Consider the following 15,375-nt stretch of genomic DNA (forward strand, 5'->3'; position numbering starts at 1 on the left):
GAAGTAATTGTTTCTTTGACTTTCTGTGTATTCTTGGAAGGAGGCTGAAAACTGTCCGACTGGACAGCAGTTTTGTTGTCAAAGCCCCCTGCTGCTGCCGCCTGATCTCGTCTACTTTCCAGGCGAGGCGCAGTTCATCTTGAATGAGCCTATTCTAAACGAGTAAATTGTTAATCTTTAATGAATTACACCTGTGCTTTTTTCCAGCTATCGCGAGATAAAATGTCAGCTGCGATAAAGCTACGTTAGGCTAAACGGGACCAGGAGCATGGCCAAAAGCCTGGTAGTTCCCATTCTAGCCAAAATGCGTGTGTGGCTAGTATACAGGGCAAACTGGGAATGTTCGCTACTGGGAATGTTAACTACTGGCCAAATTTGCATGGGTGGAGTAGACAGGTGGGACACCAAATTCTGATCTGACACACAAGTCCAGGCAGAAATCACACACAGACACTCCGCTAGAAGCTTGGAAGTCAACCTTTATTGTTTTAAAAAAAAAAGAGAAAAAAAAGTAATTTCAACCAACAAGAGAAAATGATATACGTCTTTCATATTTGCTTCAGTACTGCTGTTTATACGTGTGAAAAACACAGATTAACATAATGTATCTCATTTTGATTAGGAATGACATTGAGCTCTCATAGCCACTGCAGAAGTTCCCATTCAAACACTGATCTCGCATCAGTGCAGCATTTACACTGAAGTTCTTACAGAGGAGAATGGAATCACCATTCTCGTAAAAAAACAAAATCTCTTAAAATTGTTTAAAACCTTAGTTTCACAATTTTGTGAATTCATAAGTGAACAATCTACCATCTGTATGTCTGTATGTTCTGATCAGAGCAGAGATAAAACAAAGAAATGCCCACTGCTGAGTCCAAAGTAATAATACTTTGCGTTTATTTCCAAGTATTTAAATATTAATTTTTTTACCGAAGCTATCAGGGGGAATGTAATCAAATGTAATGCTAGAAATTGCTAGCAAAACTGGATTGTCTTGTCCATGTCTAATTTGTTTGTGGTAATTAATGCTTGCAGCAAAATGTTGCAGTTTGACATCCAAATGTGTTCTAACTTCGCTGTATTGGTATTTATAACAATTGTATAGCAACTTTTAGCTCTGCTTTAAGGCACTGAGAGCGATTATGAATGCATGTAGTAAAAGGGTACACGCTATAACTGATAGACGTACTTCAAAATGAAACAAACAAGAAGAAAATTCCAGAAGGAAGTGGATAGAGGAGGAATACCAGCGTTTTTAGACCTCTTTTCTACACACTGAAGTCAAAATGTCATAGTGGCGCTTTTTGCTAGCAAGGAGCCATGTGGTGCCTAATGCACACCAGGATTTGTGTGCAATTTTCATTTGTTTTTAACAAATGAACAGTGACGGGGTCACATTCAGTTTTAAATGTTTCTCCGTATAGCTGAGGGGTTGTGAAACGCTGGTAAGCCTTGTATGACTTTTAACTGGCTAGCTGTTGTGTTTCTAAATTCTGTGCACAGTGTCCGTCTTGGTGGTTGGACACCTTGTCGATATTCAAGTACTCCTCTATTTCTCTCGGGGAGTATAATAAATTAGATGCTCTTTGAACTGCCCTGCAGTTGCAATGCGACCTGTGATGATAAAACTGAAGATATAAACACATATATTGGTATTAAAGTACAGTTGCAGGATTGTGTGTGAAAAAGTGTGAGAGACATCAACCGGATTTCTGGTTGTTCAATTTCAAAGTCCAAATGCGAACAAAAAAAGAATACACACTGTAGTTGTCCAGCAGTCTATTTACGTGGATGCCAAAAAAAATTAAAAAATGAATATATTGTTGTATTCTAAATTCAATGAAACATGAAAAGGTGGTTAAGGACGAAATCCAAAGCCTCAAAGATATCAACCAACGTGGCATTCAAAAACTTATCTTCATCACATATTGCAAAAACGTACCTTCCATATAACATCTGTACAATTCCCTGTCACCAATGGTACAAAAACTGGTCCACATGTAACTGTATAATTTCTTATTATTAAAGGATGGGAATTTGTTATCAAGTTGTTGTATAGAAAAAACATCATAAAAAAGGTGAACAAAATCCCTTTGACACTGAGAACAATAATTAAAGTTCAAATTACGATAATATTTTGTATCTTGATTGCTCAACACCGTTTTAACAACACAACCAATTCAAATTTCTGTGAAATCCAATTCCCAAAACCTCTGCAACGGAGAAATAGTCCAATCCATTCAAGGTTTTACCGGGTTACTCAGATTTGCATGTACAACCTACTTTTCGGCTAACAATGGCCTCACTCAGTAGTTGATGAAGACAACAAAGAAATTTCATCCATTACAGTTTTCTTCAGTTTTCTTTCCATTCTGTGGACTTCCTGTGCATACTTGCTTTGCTGTCCAGCAACAATCCACCCTGATCTCACAAACACCAACACTAAGTCAAATATATGTGCCCGAATCCCCCCTGTTCATGTCAAGTCAAACTGCTTTTTTGTATTTGGGAAGGGGTGGGGTCCACTCTACATTTTGTACATAGACAATGACTCAGAGATTCACTGGTACTCCTACGTTTATTCCTCCCGAGTATATGATTTTTAGTTTGAAATGACTTAAATGACTACATACAGTTTGACTTGACAGTCTCCCATACAAGAAGAGGAACAAAGTATGACTGGGACTGAAAATACTGCTTATAGCAGGAGTACCTTTGGCAGCGAGGACCACAACCTTCAACAGAGCGGTAAGTCCGTGACATCAAAGCGGGGCGTGATTTTTTTTTTGTCTGTGTGATTCAGGGTCGGAGGCTGGGCGGGGGGCGCGATGGCGGTGCACAGGGAAGGCCCGGGGGTATGCGGGATGGTGGCGGTCCTGGGGGAACCTGGCCCGAAGGGGGTGATCTGGCAGGAGGGCTGGCAGCGGTGGGAGACGGTGCGGTGGTCACAGGGCGGTAGTCCGGTGGCGGGGGCGAGTGTGTGTGGATCGGGGAGCGAGGTCCGGCCTTGGCTGCCGCTGACTCTTCTTTCACTCTCGTGAAGTTGATGCATCGACCCTGAAGGGAAGGAAGGATACGCGTAAGATTAAAACAAGTTTGAGTTTTAGCGGCTTGGATTTTGTTCATGGTTAATTGTTGAAGTCCATTGACTTTGGTGATACCCTAACTTTTCATCTCAGGCAACCTTCAGATCCAAATTTGAATGTGTTTGTGTATTTATGGTTAATGACGTGCAAAACTCGCTTAAATAAATCGGTGCACATGCTGAAAATAAAGCCTGCTGGGTATTCATCAACTTAGCATGGTCATCGTGGTGACGTCAGCGTTTAGCTCAAACAGTAAGTACAGCCACGGAGCTGCTTTCATGGTTGTAGACTGTGGTACGAATGATAATATGGACAATACCATGAACATTAACCTTAACATTAACGGACTCAGTTGGGGATATAAAAGGGAGTGAAAAGAATAATATAAGTTGAAAGTATGTAGTGTATATATCTGTTTAACATCAAAGTAGGTTGGATTTAGAAATATAATTTTCGTGAAATTGTACACACTTTCAGAAACACACTAACACACACACTTACACATACACTCAGGTGTCTAATCTGAAGCACATTTGGGCGAATAAAGCAGTGACATCAGTGGACCACGTGATCATGTTGTGTGTGTGTGTGTGTGTGTGTGTGGTGTGTGCATGGCCAGCTGGTGTTCCATATGATTACACTCAAATCCATGCTTTGTCGCCCCCCTACACAAATGATCCCATCCAATGTTTTATCCCTAGAGCTGTCGCTTACCAAAGTTAAATTACCATATGAAAAAGAAAAAAGATTGAGGTTAGAGGCTAGGTGTGTGGGTGTGTGGGGGTCGGGCGGTAAAAGGTAGCGGTCGAGTTGCAACAATGTTAACAGTGTAAGGCTGACTTATCAGACTGTAAAACAAATGAATTGGTTCCGGCAGAAATCACATTTCACTCCTGAGCTGCTCGTAAAATATTACACTAACCACGAGCTTCCCCAGAGTTCACCGGGGTCGCTGGTCCCATAGTAACTCTACTCGCTCCGTAGTTGCATGCGGTTGGCAGCCAGAGTGGAGTGGAGTAATGTTAATCTGCTAATAACCAGTGATTGGAACCACAGGACCAGAGTTTTATTCCGTGGAAAATGGGGGAATTGATGTCACTCACAAAGCTGTGTGGAATGAGCACAGCTTAAAAAAACTCTTGCACCTGTGTTTTTATTACAAGCTTTATACAAATGGAAATGTCTATGGAGAAGAAGCACGAAGGAACATCGGAGAGCTAATCTGTTGATCTACAGCAGTGTAACATTCTTGCAGATAACACACCTTCAAGTTAAATTAAAGTGAGTGAAAGTAAGACAGAGAGAGAGAAGGAAAACCACAGCAGACAGAGGAAAGTGATAATAAACCACATTGAAATGTGTCAATTCTTCAATATCCCACTCTCAACTTTGCCCTATGCTCCGGCCAACCACTCTTATCCTCTTCCATTTAGCCCGCACAGCTCGAGATCCACTGCACACTCCTCTCTAACGCAGACGTGCAGTCACAAGGAGGCAATGTTAGGCTCAAAATCAAAAAGGACACATTGCATTCATCCCGATGCTGTGAGCCACCAGTTTCTGGTCTGACTTAACCATCGATAAAAGAAAAAAAGAGAAAGATTTAAGGATGCTCTGAAATTCTTTCAACTGTTTTCTTGTCTCATGGAAATACCCACGGAGAGGAGATGAGTAGAGGCCGCTATCTTTGGCCAACATGCACAAATTCTCCAAACTAGAGCTGCACTCTGGCTCCATCCCTGGCAGGATTTATTGAGAAACTAATGGATAATCTCTTCTTCTTTTTTCAACCGGTCTGGGTGACTAATGCTAAGCTAAGTGGCATGTGTACAGCCTTTGATAATATATCCTTTGATAATGTAAGCAAGGGAGTTCCACATGTTGCCGCTACCTTTTAAAAGTTAATTAAATAAAGAAGAATTATGAATTTTGAAATGTTAAATACCATTTTTTTTTTTTTTTTTTAAAGAAATCCCCCCAAAAACCCAGCTTCGCTTCATGTATGTTGTTCCGTTATAGTGCCCAGCTGCGGTTTGAATCCATGAACATTTTCCTGGATTAAAGAAAGCCACACTCGCTTGTTCTTTCTCACTGACCTCCTCCACTGTCTACAGTCTTACCAAGGTCATAAAATTGTCTAGGTCTAGGCAAAATGTGCACGCGTGTGTGTGTGTGTGTGTGTGTGTGTGTGTGTGTGTGTGTGTGAGACATGGTTGGTTGGTGGAGACAGCGCTGGCAGTCGCTAGGTATTACCTCATGTCCTTTAGCCAGCTAAATGCTTCTCAGGGGAGGCTTGTGTTTATGAGAGAGAGAGAGAGAGAGAGAGAGAGAGAGAGAGAGACAGAGAGCGAGAGAGAGAGAGAGAGAGAGAGAGAGAGAGAGAGAGATTGTGGACTAGCTCCACCTCACACTGTACTCTCTGACGTCAATGAAATGGATGTGATTTTGTGACACACAGACACACACACACAGACACACACACAGACACACACACACACACACACACACACACACACACACACACACACACACACACACACACACACACATACAAAACCCCTCTGCTCTATATCATGCTCTATACTGAGCCTATACTGAGCAAACAAGAGGAGGGGTTGTTGAGTTCATTGCTGGAAGAAAGAAAAAGCATGTGTGTGTGTGTGTGTAGCCATTACAGTATATGAACAGTATTAGATCCACATTTTTGTTTGTTTTGGTGTCACTGGATTTGATAGCAAGAACTAACTTCCTCACTACACGATGCAGTGCTGCAGCCAGGATCGGGTCAGGGGTCACATTCAGCTGTTGAAAAGCGCGGCACGGCAACAGAACGAAGAATCCAAGCTGAACTCGGCCAACTCGGCCTCATGTGAAGAGCGAGCGTTCCTGTTCATTTGAAAGTCTGCCAGCTTTGGAGTGCGAGACTTTGCTCTAAAAGGTCTGTTACAGGGTGGGACTGTTGCAGGCAATTAACATCAACTTAGCTGTTCAGGTAGAACTTAAAGCAAGGGTGGGAAGGCTGGTTTCCACTCCACTTTCACCTTGAATTAAGACATTAAAGTACCTGGAAATGAGTCGGCCTGCTGGCCTGGGAGATGTTTCTACCGCATCGTTAGAAACCGCAAATGACTTGAGGAGACGACATCATTTGAGTGGAAAGAGTAAGCATTGCGCCATGCGGAGCGCTTACGCATGCAGACATTGCTAAAAGCTTCTCTCGGTAAGAGAAATGTGTTGACTAAGTGAATCCAGGCCCAAATCTTTCTTTTTATCTGACTTCCAGTTTGCTTTGGTGAAGATGTTTTCTATCTGATTTGTCTCAGGGAAAGCTGAAAGCAAATTCTGCCTCTGTTACTGTTTTAGTGCTAAGAAAAACTGCGTGACCATTAACATGCGCTGTGATTGGTCACAAGGAACTCCTCGGGACCGCCAAAATCTCATCAACACCACCAATGAATACGGCCAGTTGAGCAATATCTCTAGTAATGTTGGTCCTTTCAATCCATTCTGACTGTTGGCTCAATGGTTAGCATGCTTGCTAGCAGAGGATTGGTGGTTCAAACCTGGGCTCTGCTAGTTTTTCTTCTTTTGGTGTGTGTGTGGCTTTTCTGTAATTTTAACAGTAGGTGGCGGTAATGCACCTTTTGTTGGATAAATCTGCATTTAAAAAGACTCTGCAGGGGGGCGCGGTGTGGTGCCAGTGCGCCGGTTAGACAGCAGGCGTACGTAGAAATCCACAGCCCGCCACTGGACTAAAGACAAAGGCTGCGACCACTGGTGACGATACTGTCCGACGAATCAGCGGCCTCCAGCAAATTTGCCTTTAGTGTCATTTGCTAATTAAACGCGTTGCTAGCGCGTTTAGAAACCAAGCAGCCGAAAAAGTTTAGATTCCTCTTTTATCGTGTATTACTGAATTACAAATTACCCATAGTGAAGTTGGAAATTATAAAGAATCTCACGAGCACATTTAAACATTAACTGACTTTGCGAAATGTGTCAGAGGGATTTCAAACGTCCCTAGAGAGCTGTCTGTACTCAGTGACCTCCCATCTCCTCCAACTCTTATCTAAACACAGAGGCTACAGGCATTTTAAAACTAAACCATGTGGCTTTTACCATCTCACACACACACACACACACACACACACACACACACACACACACACACACACACACACACACACACACACACACACAAACCCATCAGAAAACACTCCCATCGGGCTACAAGGATGTGCCTTTGTGCAAGCTGCTTTATATCCGATTTATAGCGTCTAATGTGAGGCAGGCGAGAGCGGGCTCAATGGGATGGACGCAGGCCAGCTGAGGTGTTAGCTGGCGCAGTAACACCAGGAGGGAATGAGACGGAGAGACAGATGGAGGACGGGAGAACGGGATGATCAAAGGGTTCAGAGGACTGGAGCATTTTCAGACCGCAGATACACGAGAAGACTTTAAAAGCTGAGCCAGTTCGAGACATACCTGCAGTTTTTTTTGGTCCATCTAAGACAAAAAATGTCACCCCTCCCAAGGATGGAGGGGTCGTTACTTTCAAGGCCAAGGAGCATTTCTTACCACATTATTATTTTGGGGTTACAGGTTATATCAAAAATAAAAACCCTTCAATATAGCACATCAGCTAAGTAGCTTAACAGCATTATATTAAATTAAAATACTATTCTTATTATGAGCCAAAAAATAAGAAATGTATTTTTAATTCAACAAAAAGAAAGGGAACAAAATATGGGTCATCAGAGGTATAAAATACTGCAGGAGGGATGACCTTGAAGCAAAACGTGAGGTACAGTGAAGTGAATGCGAGTGTATGCGTGTGTGTGTGTGTGTGTGAAAGCATTTGATGAAATGAAACGCCGCTGAGGTACTCACATGATCCCCGGGCTGGGGTCTCATCAGGGAGACCTGGTCGTACCCGCGGCGAAACAGAGCCCAGATAGCATCCAGTTTACCCTGAACAGGACAGAGGGGAGTGGTTTAACAGCTGGCCACATCTGGACACCAAACTCTCCCACACCGCATGACATCTAAATCCTATTATTACGGTTTCTACTGTGTCAGCGGACATTTGGTCTGTGGTCCTCAGCATCGTGCCGCCAGGCCAAGAGTCTGCAGGTTTGAATCCCAAACAAACACCACAGCAGCTGATTCCACTGATTAGTTCCTTCCTCTCTGGTGTAAACGGTGCTGATTAGTCAATTGGCCATATGTCTGCTCGACTTTAGACATGAACTTTAATTCCCTCTGAATCATTTCCTCTGTCAAGCAGTTAACAGAACGCTCCTTATCACTAATAAGACGGTCTGACAGGGAATAAAAAAAGGTCCTACTTCCTAACACAAGGTGTATCTTTTGATGGGACCAAAACAGACTCCTGATCCTCAGTCGCACACACTTGAGAAGAAGCTAGTCAATATCTTTAACTACCTAGAAATAACTACATCTTATTATTACATTTTTTTCATAATTATCAGAGATACAAAAATAGGAACTTGTGACATAGTTATTGAAAGCACTAACTCATGGCCATATAGCCATCTATTGACCAGGTATGATAAGCTTTACACTGAAATTCTAAAACACACTTTATCGCATAAACTACATGTGGTTGTCAACATTAGACTCATCGGTTAAAACTAAAAGCACGTGTGTGTGTTTGCTAAATTCTGCCATTGACATTCTACACTCAATTTTCAATTACTGCGATCAAAATGCACCTGTGAAAACAGCTTAGAAATCCGAGCAGAAACAGTATAACTAGGATTCAGGTTTGGTCTTTGGAGAGCAAGTTAGAGGACAATAGTATTGAGTATTGAGAATAAACAAACTTGTTTGTTTCCCCATTCCATGTCTGTTTTGTTTTGTGTGTAGAGTTTTGACAAAGAGGGAGCAAGTTCCAGAGACTGTTATACAGCCAAAAAGGATCTGCATGTGTGGGGGCCAACTACACCCAACACACAGTGACTAGTCAGTGCATGAATTCACCTTTTTCCTACACTGACTGTTGTGTATGAGCAGTGTCACGTTTCACCATGAATCCCTGCAGCGCTGTTTGTAGGCCTGTGTCATGCTCAAAATACAGCTGGTAAGGTATCGGTGTCTCCAGATAACAGTCGGTGTGGCTGATGTATGAAAGACCAGTGTTGCTACACAGAGCTGTATTGTAGTGTAGAATTAAAGCACAAACAGCACTGACGCCGGGTCCAATAATGTCTCTCTGTCTGGAGAATATGTTATATCACTTTGGCTATGTGGGCACATTGATAGTTGGAGAATGTTGTGCTTGTGCAACTAATTATACACAAACATGACCAGAACAGGCTTTATTCCTCCCCGCTGTATTATGAAAACTTTGCAGCTCCACTCGTGGTGCTTTTCATGTTTGAACTTCGGGTTGAAGCAGTTCGGGCTTCTCTGTGGGTGGAGATAGTTCTGCCACGCCCGCAGTTATTTGAAACTTGCTGGGCAAGAGCTCAAAAGAAGAAGAAAAAAACGCACACTGGTCAAACTGTAAGCAAGGCAGATTTTTGTATTCCTGAAAAGCAGACATTTTGTCAGGGGGCAGCAAGTAGCGTCTCTGCTAAATAAGTCTGCGTGTTGGATGTGAGGGGAAACGGAGTCTGTGTTTACCTGGATGGGCGTGTACCACTTCCGGTCCTGAGGCGCCTTCTTGTTGTGAGCTTTCCTAGGTTTGGGCTCGAAGGGCTCGTACTCCTGGTCCGGCATTTTCACCACGGCGTTCTTCGGCTTCTCCAGCTTGGCCCCCTCCTCGGTCGAGCCCTTCCCTCCCCAACGCACCTATGACAGCACACAATGTGTGTATGATGAACACACAAAATAATAGAGGCAGGCAATGAGACCTCAAGTGGTCGGATTCCCCTCAGTTGTTTTTCGGTTGTCGATTCAATTATGATTGTTAGCGTCACGCATTTTTTAAATCATCTTGTCACCTCCATCCTCTTGATTCCTCCGATTCCTCTTCCTCCGTAATAAGAGGCATCCACAGTGGGCCATTTCTTCTTTGGCAGGCCGTCTTCATCATCTGAACTTTCCTAAAACACAAATAATCACACAATCACATAGATTCCGAGGGAGTTATCATGGACTTTTGAATACTTTTGAATACTTTTGAAAGAAAAGAAGGAACAAGGAACTGGAAAACAAGGAACTCAATCTTAAAGGAACTGAGACAATTCAGGGATATTTTTACCATTTCGGTTGAACTGTGTTGGTACTGTTTAGATTAGGAGTTTAGTCAATGTTGTGCAGGATTTTATTTGAAAGTATGTTTTAGTTTTTCTATTTTCATATGGTCCAATATAATCTTTGAAATCAAACCATTCAGTGGCTCCATTTCCTTTGTGTGTCAATTCTTATCTTCTACGAACCTAGAGCTTGGCCCAATAATAATTTGAATGCCCCGCGGACACTAAGTGGGTTACATTAGCAAAAGAAAGTATGAATACTTCACGCAAATATGACCAATCTGCTTTTCATAAACATTTGTTAACAAAGTGGGGGGAGACACACCCGCCATGGCCACGCCCACTTCGGAAACAGGAAGTGTATGCCATCCCAAACCATTGGCGGAGCTTGTAATGTGTCATCTTTGTCATAGAGCATCATTGCTACAACTCACTTCATCCGATTTCTGGCTTTTATAGCATGTGTTACCTTTATTGCTGCGTGTATGTAACACTGGTAATTATTAGAAAGAGATGTGATCATGACTGTTACAGGATACGTATCAGACACACATTCTCCTTCAGACCTGGTGGGTAAATATATGTGGTGTGTGTCTTTCTACTCACAGGCTCAGGAGGAGGTGGAGGAGGTGGTTCTTTGATCACCTGTGGAACAAAAAGAGGTACGACATCGATGAGCACACACGTTTTTCCCATCTCCTAAAGGTCTGTATGTTGTTTTTGTAAGGACCCCTAAGCTGCTTAATGCCCCTTTGGAGGTCAGACGAACCTGTTTGAAGCTCTGGATAACTTTAATTTAAGTGTTGCTTTTTTCAAAATCGACCACTTCCTGAATGTAGTTTACGTTTTTCTTACCACAGTGCAGCAGAGAGGCCAGAACCACCACATAAAGAGCAGGGCCAGCAGCAGGAACAACACCAGCAGGGTGATCAGGAGAATGGTGCCGTCAAACTGGAGAGGGAAACACACGCAACATCAGAACATTACAAACGCACACACGGCACTACGGCACTTCTCACGTGCTGGAATGGAGATTTGAACTAATATACTAACTGTATGGAGCAGTAGTAGAACCGAAGTAGAAGAAACGGGAGGGGAACAAATTGGTAAAGTAAGTGCATGAACCGTAACAATCATTTTTTAAAGAAGCACCAGAAGTAGTAGTGGGAATATGTTGTTGTAATACTCGTAGTACTTTCTAGATCAGTTCTGCCAATGTAAATAGTCATGCTTTTTGTTTTTCTCAATTATGTGTAAGCGGTGTGATCGCCGAAGGAATCCATCAGTTACTTTGCTCACTTTGAGCGATGCAGGCGTCCATAAGCCAAACGTGGGTCCCATTACGGACCACAGATGAGGATTACATGTGGTTAGACTTTCCCCTATCTGTCTTGCGACCAGGACGGGGAGGATTTTATCTGATCGGCAGTGGGGTCCGTCACAGAGAAGTCACTAATTACCATCTCTCAGAAAATTTTCCAAATCAGCAAGTTTTCTTTAAGTTTCAACAGCCGTCGAGCAGAATTTGTGATGTAATGGTTTAGCGGACCGCAAACAGTGACCACATCTGTGTCTCGCACACACAGCGTGTGTTTTCTCAGGCTATATGGGCAGACTCATATATGGGCAGACTAACTACAAAGGCTAAATCTATGGCACAAGATTTATTGCACAAGGCCGACCTGTCCCAACGTACCAACTTGTCGTCTCCTGATTTCATTTTGTGTTTAATTTTCCTAATTTTGTGTGCCCCTTAATTAGCCGGGTGTGACTTCAGCCTACATGGTTTTATTAGAACAGCTAATTGCTATGGTTTGATTGAGCTCTGTAGATCATGAACCACAACGTTTGAATTCACAGTGTTTTCATGGATGTGATGTCACGAGGGCCGAGGACGAACAGCTTCAAAGAGCATGTTTTTTTTCACCTGGGTGGAAATCTGCTGTAGCTCCGGTCCATATGTTCCAACATATGTGATTTTTTTATTAAATTGCTTTTAAATTGCTTTTAAATTGCATCTTGTTTTCATAGGGGATGAAGCTCCATGCTGCTCCACGCTGACACAGTAATATTCATTTGCACACCTGGGGGCTCCGAGAGTCTCAGAGTATCGCCATTGAGTCGCTCCAACTGAGGGGTAAAGGCTTTGCACAAGGGCACTGGTGAGATTGAACCGGCAGCCTCACGGTCATGAACCTGCTCCCCTAACATTTTCGTCTCCTGAGGGTTCCGAGGATCTTTTTTGGGGTGGATCGCTACTACAAACCCCTGTGGATTGGCTCCCGAAAAAAAAGGAGGAAAAATAACAAAATTGAGAAAGGGAAGATGAAGGAGACAAAGGGGTAAGGAAACTCACTGCAGATAACAAAACAGCAAGCTTCTAGGAAAAGAGATGAGGTTGGTGTGGACAGAAGAAGCCGAGCAAAGACGAGTGGAAACCACATGCAACACGAGAAGAAATGGAAATATTACAACATCTCAAGAGTAAATCTACGATATAAATTGAGAAGCTTTGAAATATGAACTCCAAATTAATAAACTTATTCATCATCAGTTTGAAGGACAAAAATGTTATATAATCCTTATCAAATAAAGATTATGAGAATCTACCCAAGTGCAAAGTTCCATTTTTATTTAATAATCTGTCCGTTAAATTAGTTTTGATTCATATCTATATGATTTTACGGAACCATGACTGATGGTTAATCGGCAGGACTACTGCGGGCTGAATGCGTGAACGGGGGACAAAAAGCGGCCACTTACACACTCCGTGGTGGTGATATGCACGTTGCTGCTGATGAAGGTCAGACCGTCATTCATGCTCACTTGGAGATAAATCACCCTGAAACAAAACAACAGACAAGAGCACACACACACACACACACACACACACACACACACACACACACACACACACACACACACACACACACACACACACACACACACACACACACATTTAGAAAAAAGCAAGTTTCGAATACTCATGTTACAATACAACAACCGCGATTGGAGCAGTTCATGTAGCCTGGAGCGTTTCCTCCTGAAGCTCAGTTTGTTTGGCCAGGATGGTGTCATTTAAACTTGGGCTCGCACCAAAATCACGTCACCGACCCGCCTGCAAACTGTGAGGTAGTTTGTGAGAAGTGAGAAAGTGAGACAGGAAACAATCACAAGACACAGACGACTAAAAGAGAAAATTCTGTTATATCTTCAAAGTTTACTGGACTCGGATCAGTTCTGACCTGGCAGGACGGCGTCCAACACATGAGCTACTTGGTGAGTCAGGTGGCTTTTGTTTGCGAGCTTTGTGTCACTTGTAATTGAGCAAGCTGAACCCAAATGAACTGAATACAAGCATTTTCCAAACGTAGGTGAAGATTATTTTTGGAACTGCGTGAGTCTTTCGTGATGGTCTGAAGAGTCCCTTCCTCCTCCGAGTTGAGAAAAACAATTCTGAGAATTTCATGTGACCTGCAGTGGCCTCTTTGGAGCCTGTTCTCTTCCAGCACTTCAAAACATGTTGATTAAAAGGAGAGCATTTTTAAAGCTCCCCTCCTCCCCCCCTCCCAGGTCTTCTCCAATAGAGGGCCGAGTGGATGGGAGTGAGGCCTGGCAGATGATAAGCAGGCCTTTTGACCGAAAAACCTGTCTTTACTCTGACTCAGTGAGCTGTCTGTCTGGTTTGGAAAAACTAGGAGAGAGAGAGAGAGAGAGAGAGAGAGAGAGAGAGAGAGAGAGAGAGAGAGAGAGATGATCAACAGCAGACGTACCTTCCTGATGACAAACAGCTGGGCATTACGGGATTAAAACCTTAAAACAGTCTTAAAGGTAAAGTAGGCGCCATTTGTGTTCACTTTTTTGATGTATCTCGCTCTGTGACCAGCTACGTATACGGAAAGTATGGCGTATGGTGAAACACACCCCTCAGATTTAAGTGGGATGAATGATGTAAAAGAATAGCAGTGAACCTAAATATTGTTTAAGGAAAGTTTGATCTGTTCATAGCTAAATTTTAAATTATTATTGTCAACAAATCTCCCGAAAAAATAATGTGTTAGTTCGTCTTCACAAACGTTCTGACCTCCCTATCCCTACTCTGTCTGTGGCAAAAAAAATAGTATGAAGAGAAAATGAGCTAGAGAAATCTGACCAGCGTGACTTTGAGGATGTGGAGGAGAAAAAGCAGCGTGGAGGAAATGTTAGTTGTAGAGCACCCTGTCTGACAGCTGTGAGGCAAGGAAATGAAACAGACATGGCAGCTGGTCCAAGCAAGAACACACACACACACACACACACACACACACACACACACACACACACACACACACACACACACACACACACACACACACACACGCACACACACACACGCACACACACACACACACACACACACACACTACTAGAGTTCGCCTAGTGCTAACCTATTTACTATTTACTAGCCAGACATAGATTACATGATGCCACGCCCAGAGGGGCAGAGAAACCATCCCAACAAATAAAAAGCCCAGAAAAGCAATGAAGCGATGATAAAATTTGACAAATTTGCTGTCAAAGGTAAATCCGTTTTAATGATACAAACGACTGCTAATTTGTCAAAAACGAACTTCATTTGTCTGGGTATTAATGGAGCAGTTCAAACACTCAGAAGATTTTTCCACCCTGCTGAGAATCAGACTGCACACAAACGGCGCACACTTGAAAGACCGGGCAAGCTGCGACATGGCTTTGATCAGCCAAAACTGGACAGGGAGACTGTTGAAAGAGAGTGGGAGACTGACGGGGGATGAAAGAAAGGGACACAAATAAGAGACAGATACAGAGGGAAAAATTAACAGACGGGCAGAAAGATGGGGGGTTGAAAACAATCCGCAGGGCAAAGCATTTGGTGAAAAACAAAAAGAGTCACGGTGGCACCGAAAGTAAGGCAGAGGTGGAGAGAAAGCAAAAGGGAGGGGGAGGGGTAGAAAGATAGTGTGGGATAGGAGGGTCGGGAGGTTAAGTCGGGAACGCTTTCAGAGAACATACAATATATACAAAGGCAGGACAGGGCTGGCTTG

At 43.0% G+C, this 15,375-nt stretch overlaps 1 protein-coding gene across 1 annotated transcript in view; it reads right to left on the reverse strand.

Annotated features, from left to right (window-relative positions):
- Positions 1–531: 531 nt before the first annotated feature.
- Positions 532–15,375, reverse strand: part of antxr1c (ANTXR cell adhesion molecule 1c) — a gene marked incomplete at its 5' end in the record, with an annotated part of 32,050 nt that continues 17,206 nt past the window's right edge. The window contains 7 exons of the mRNA XM_079234703.1: positions 532–3,060; positions 7,980–8,060; positions 9,738–9,905; positions 10,058–10,159; positions 10,919–10,957; positions 11,168–11,263; positions 13,076–13,154. Of these exons, the coding sequence (XP_079090829.1) occupies positions 2,803–3,060; positions 7,980–8,060; positions 9,738–9,905; positions 10,058–10,159; positions 10,919–10,957; positions 11,168–11,263; positions 13,076–13,154 (823 nt within the window). The 3' untranslated portion in view covers positions 532–2,802. The remainder of the gene's footprint in view (positions 3,061–7,979; positions 8,061–9,737; positions 9,906–10,057; positions 10,160–10,918; positions 10,958–11,167; positions 11,264–13,075; positions 13,155–15,375) is intronic.

The sequence above is a fragment of the Taurulus bubalis genome (genome assembly GCF_910589615.1).
Source record: "Taurulus bubalis genome assembly, chromosome: 2".
In the NCBI taxonomy this organism is placed as follows: Eukaryota; Metazoa; Chordata; class Actinopteri; order Perciformes; family Cottidae; genus Taurulus; species Taurulus bubalis.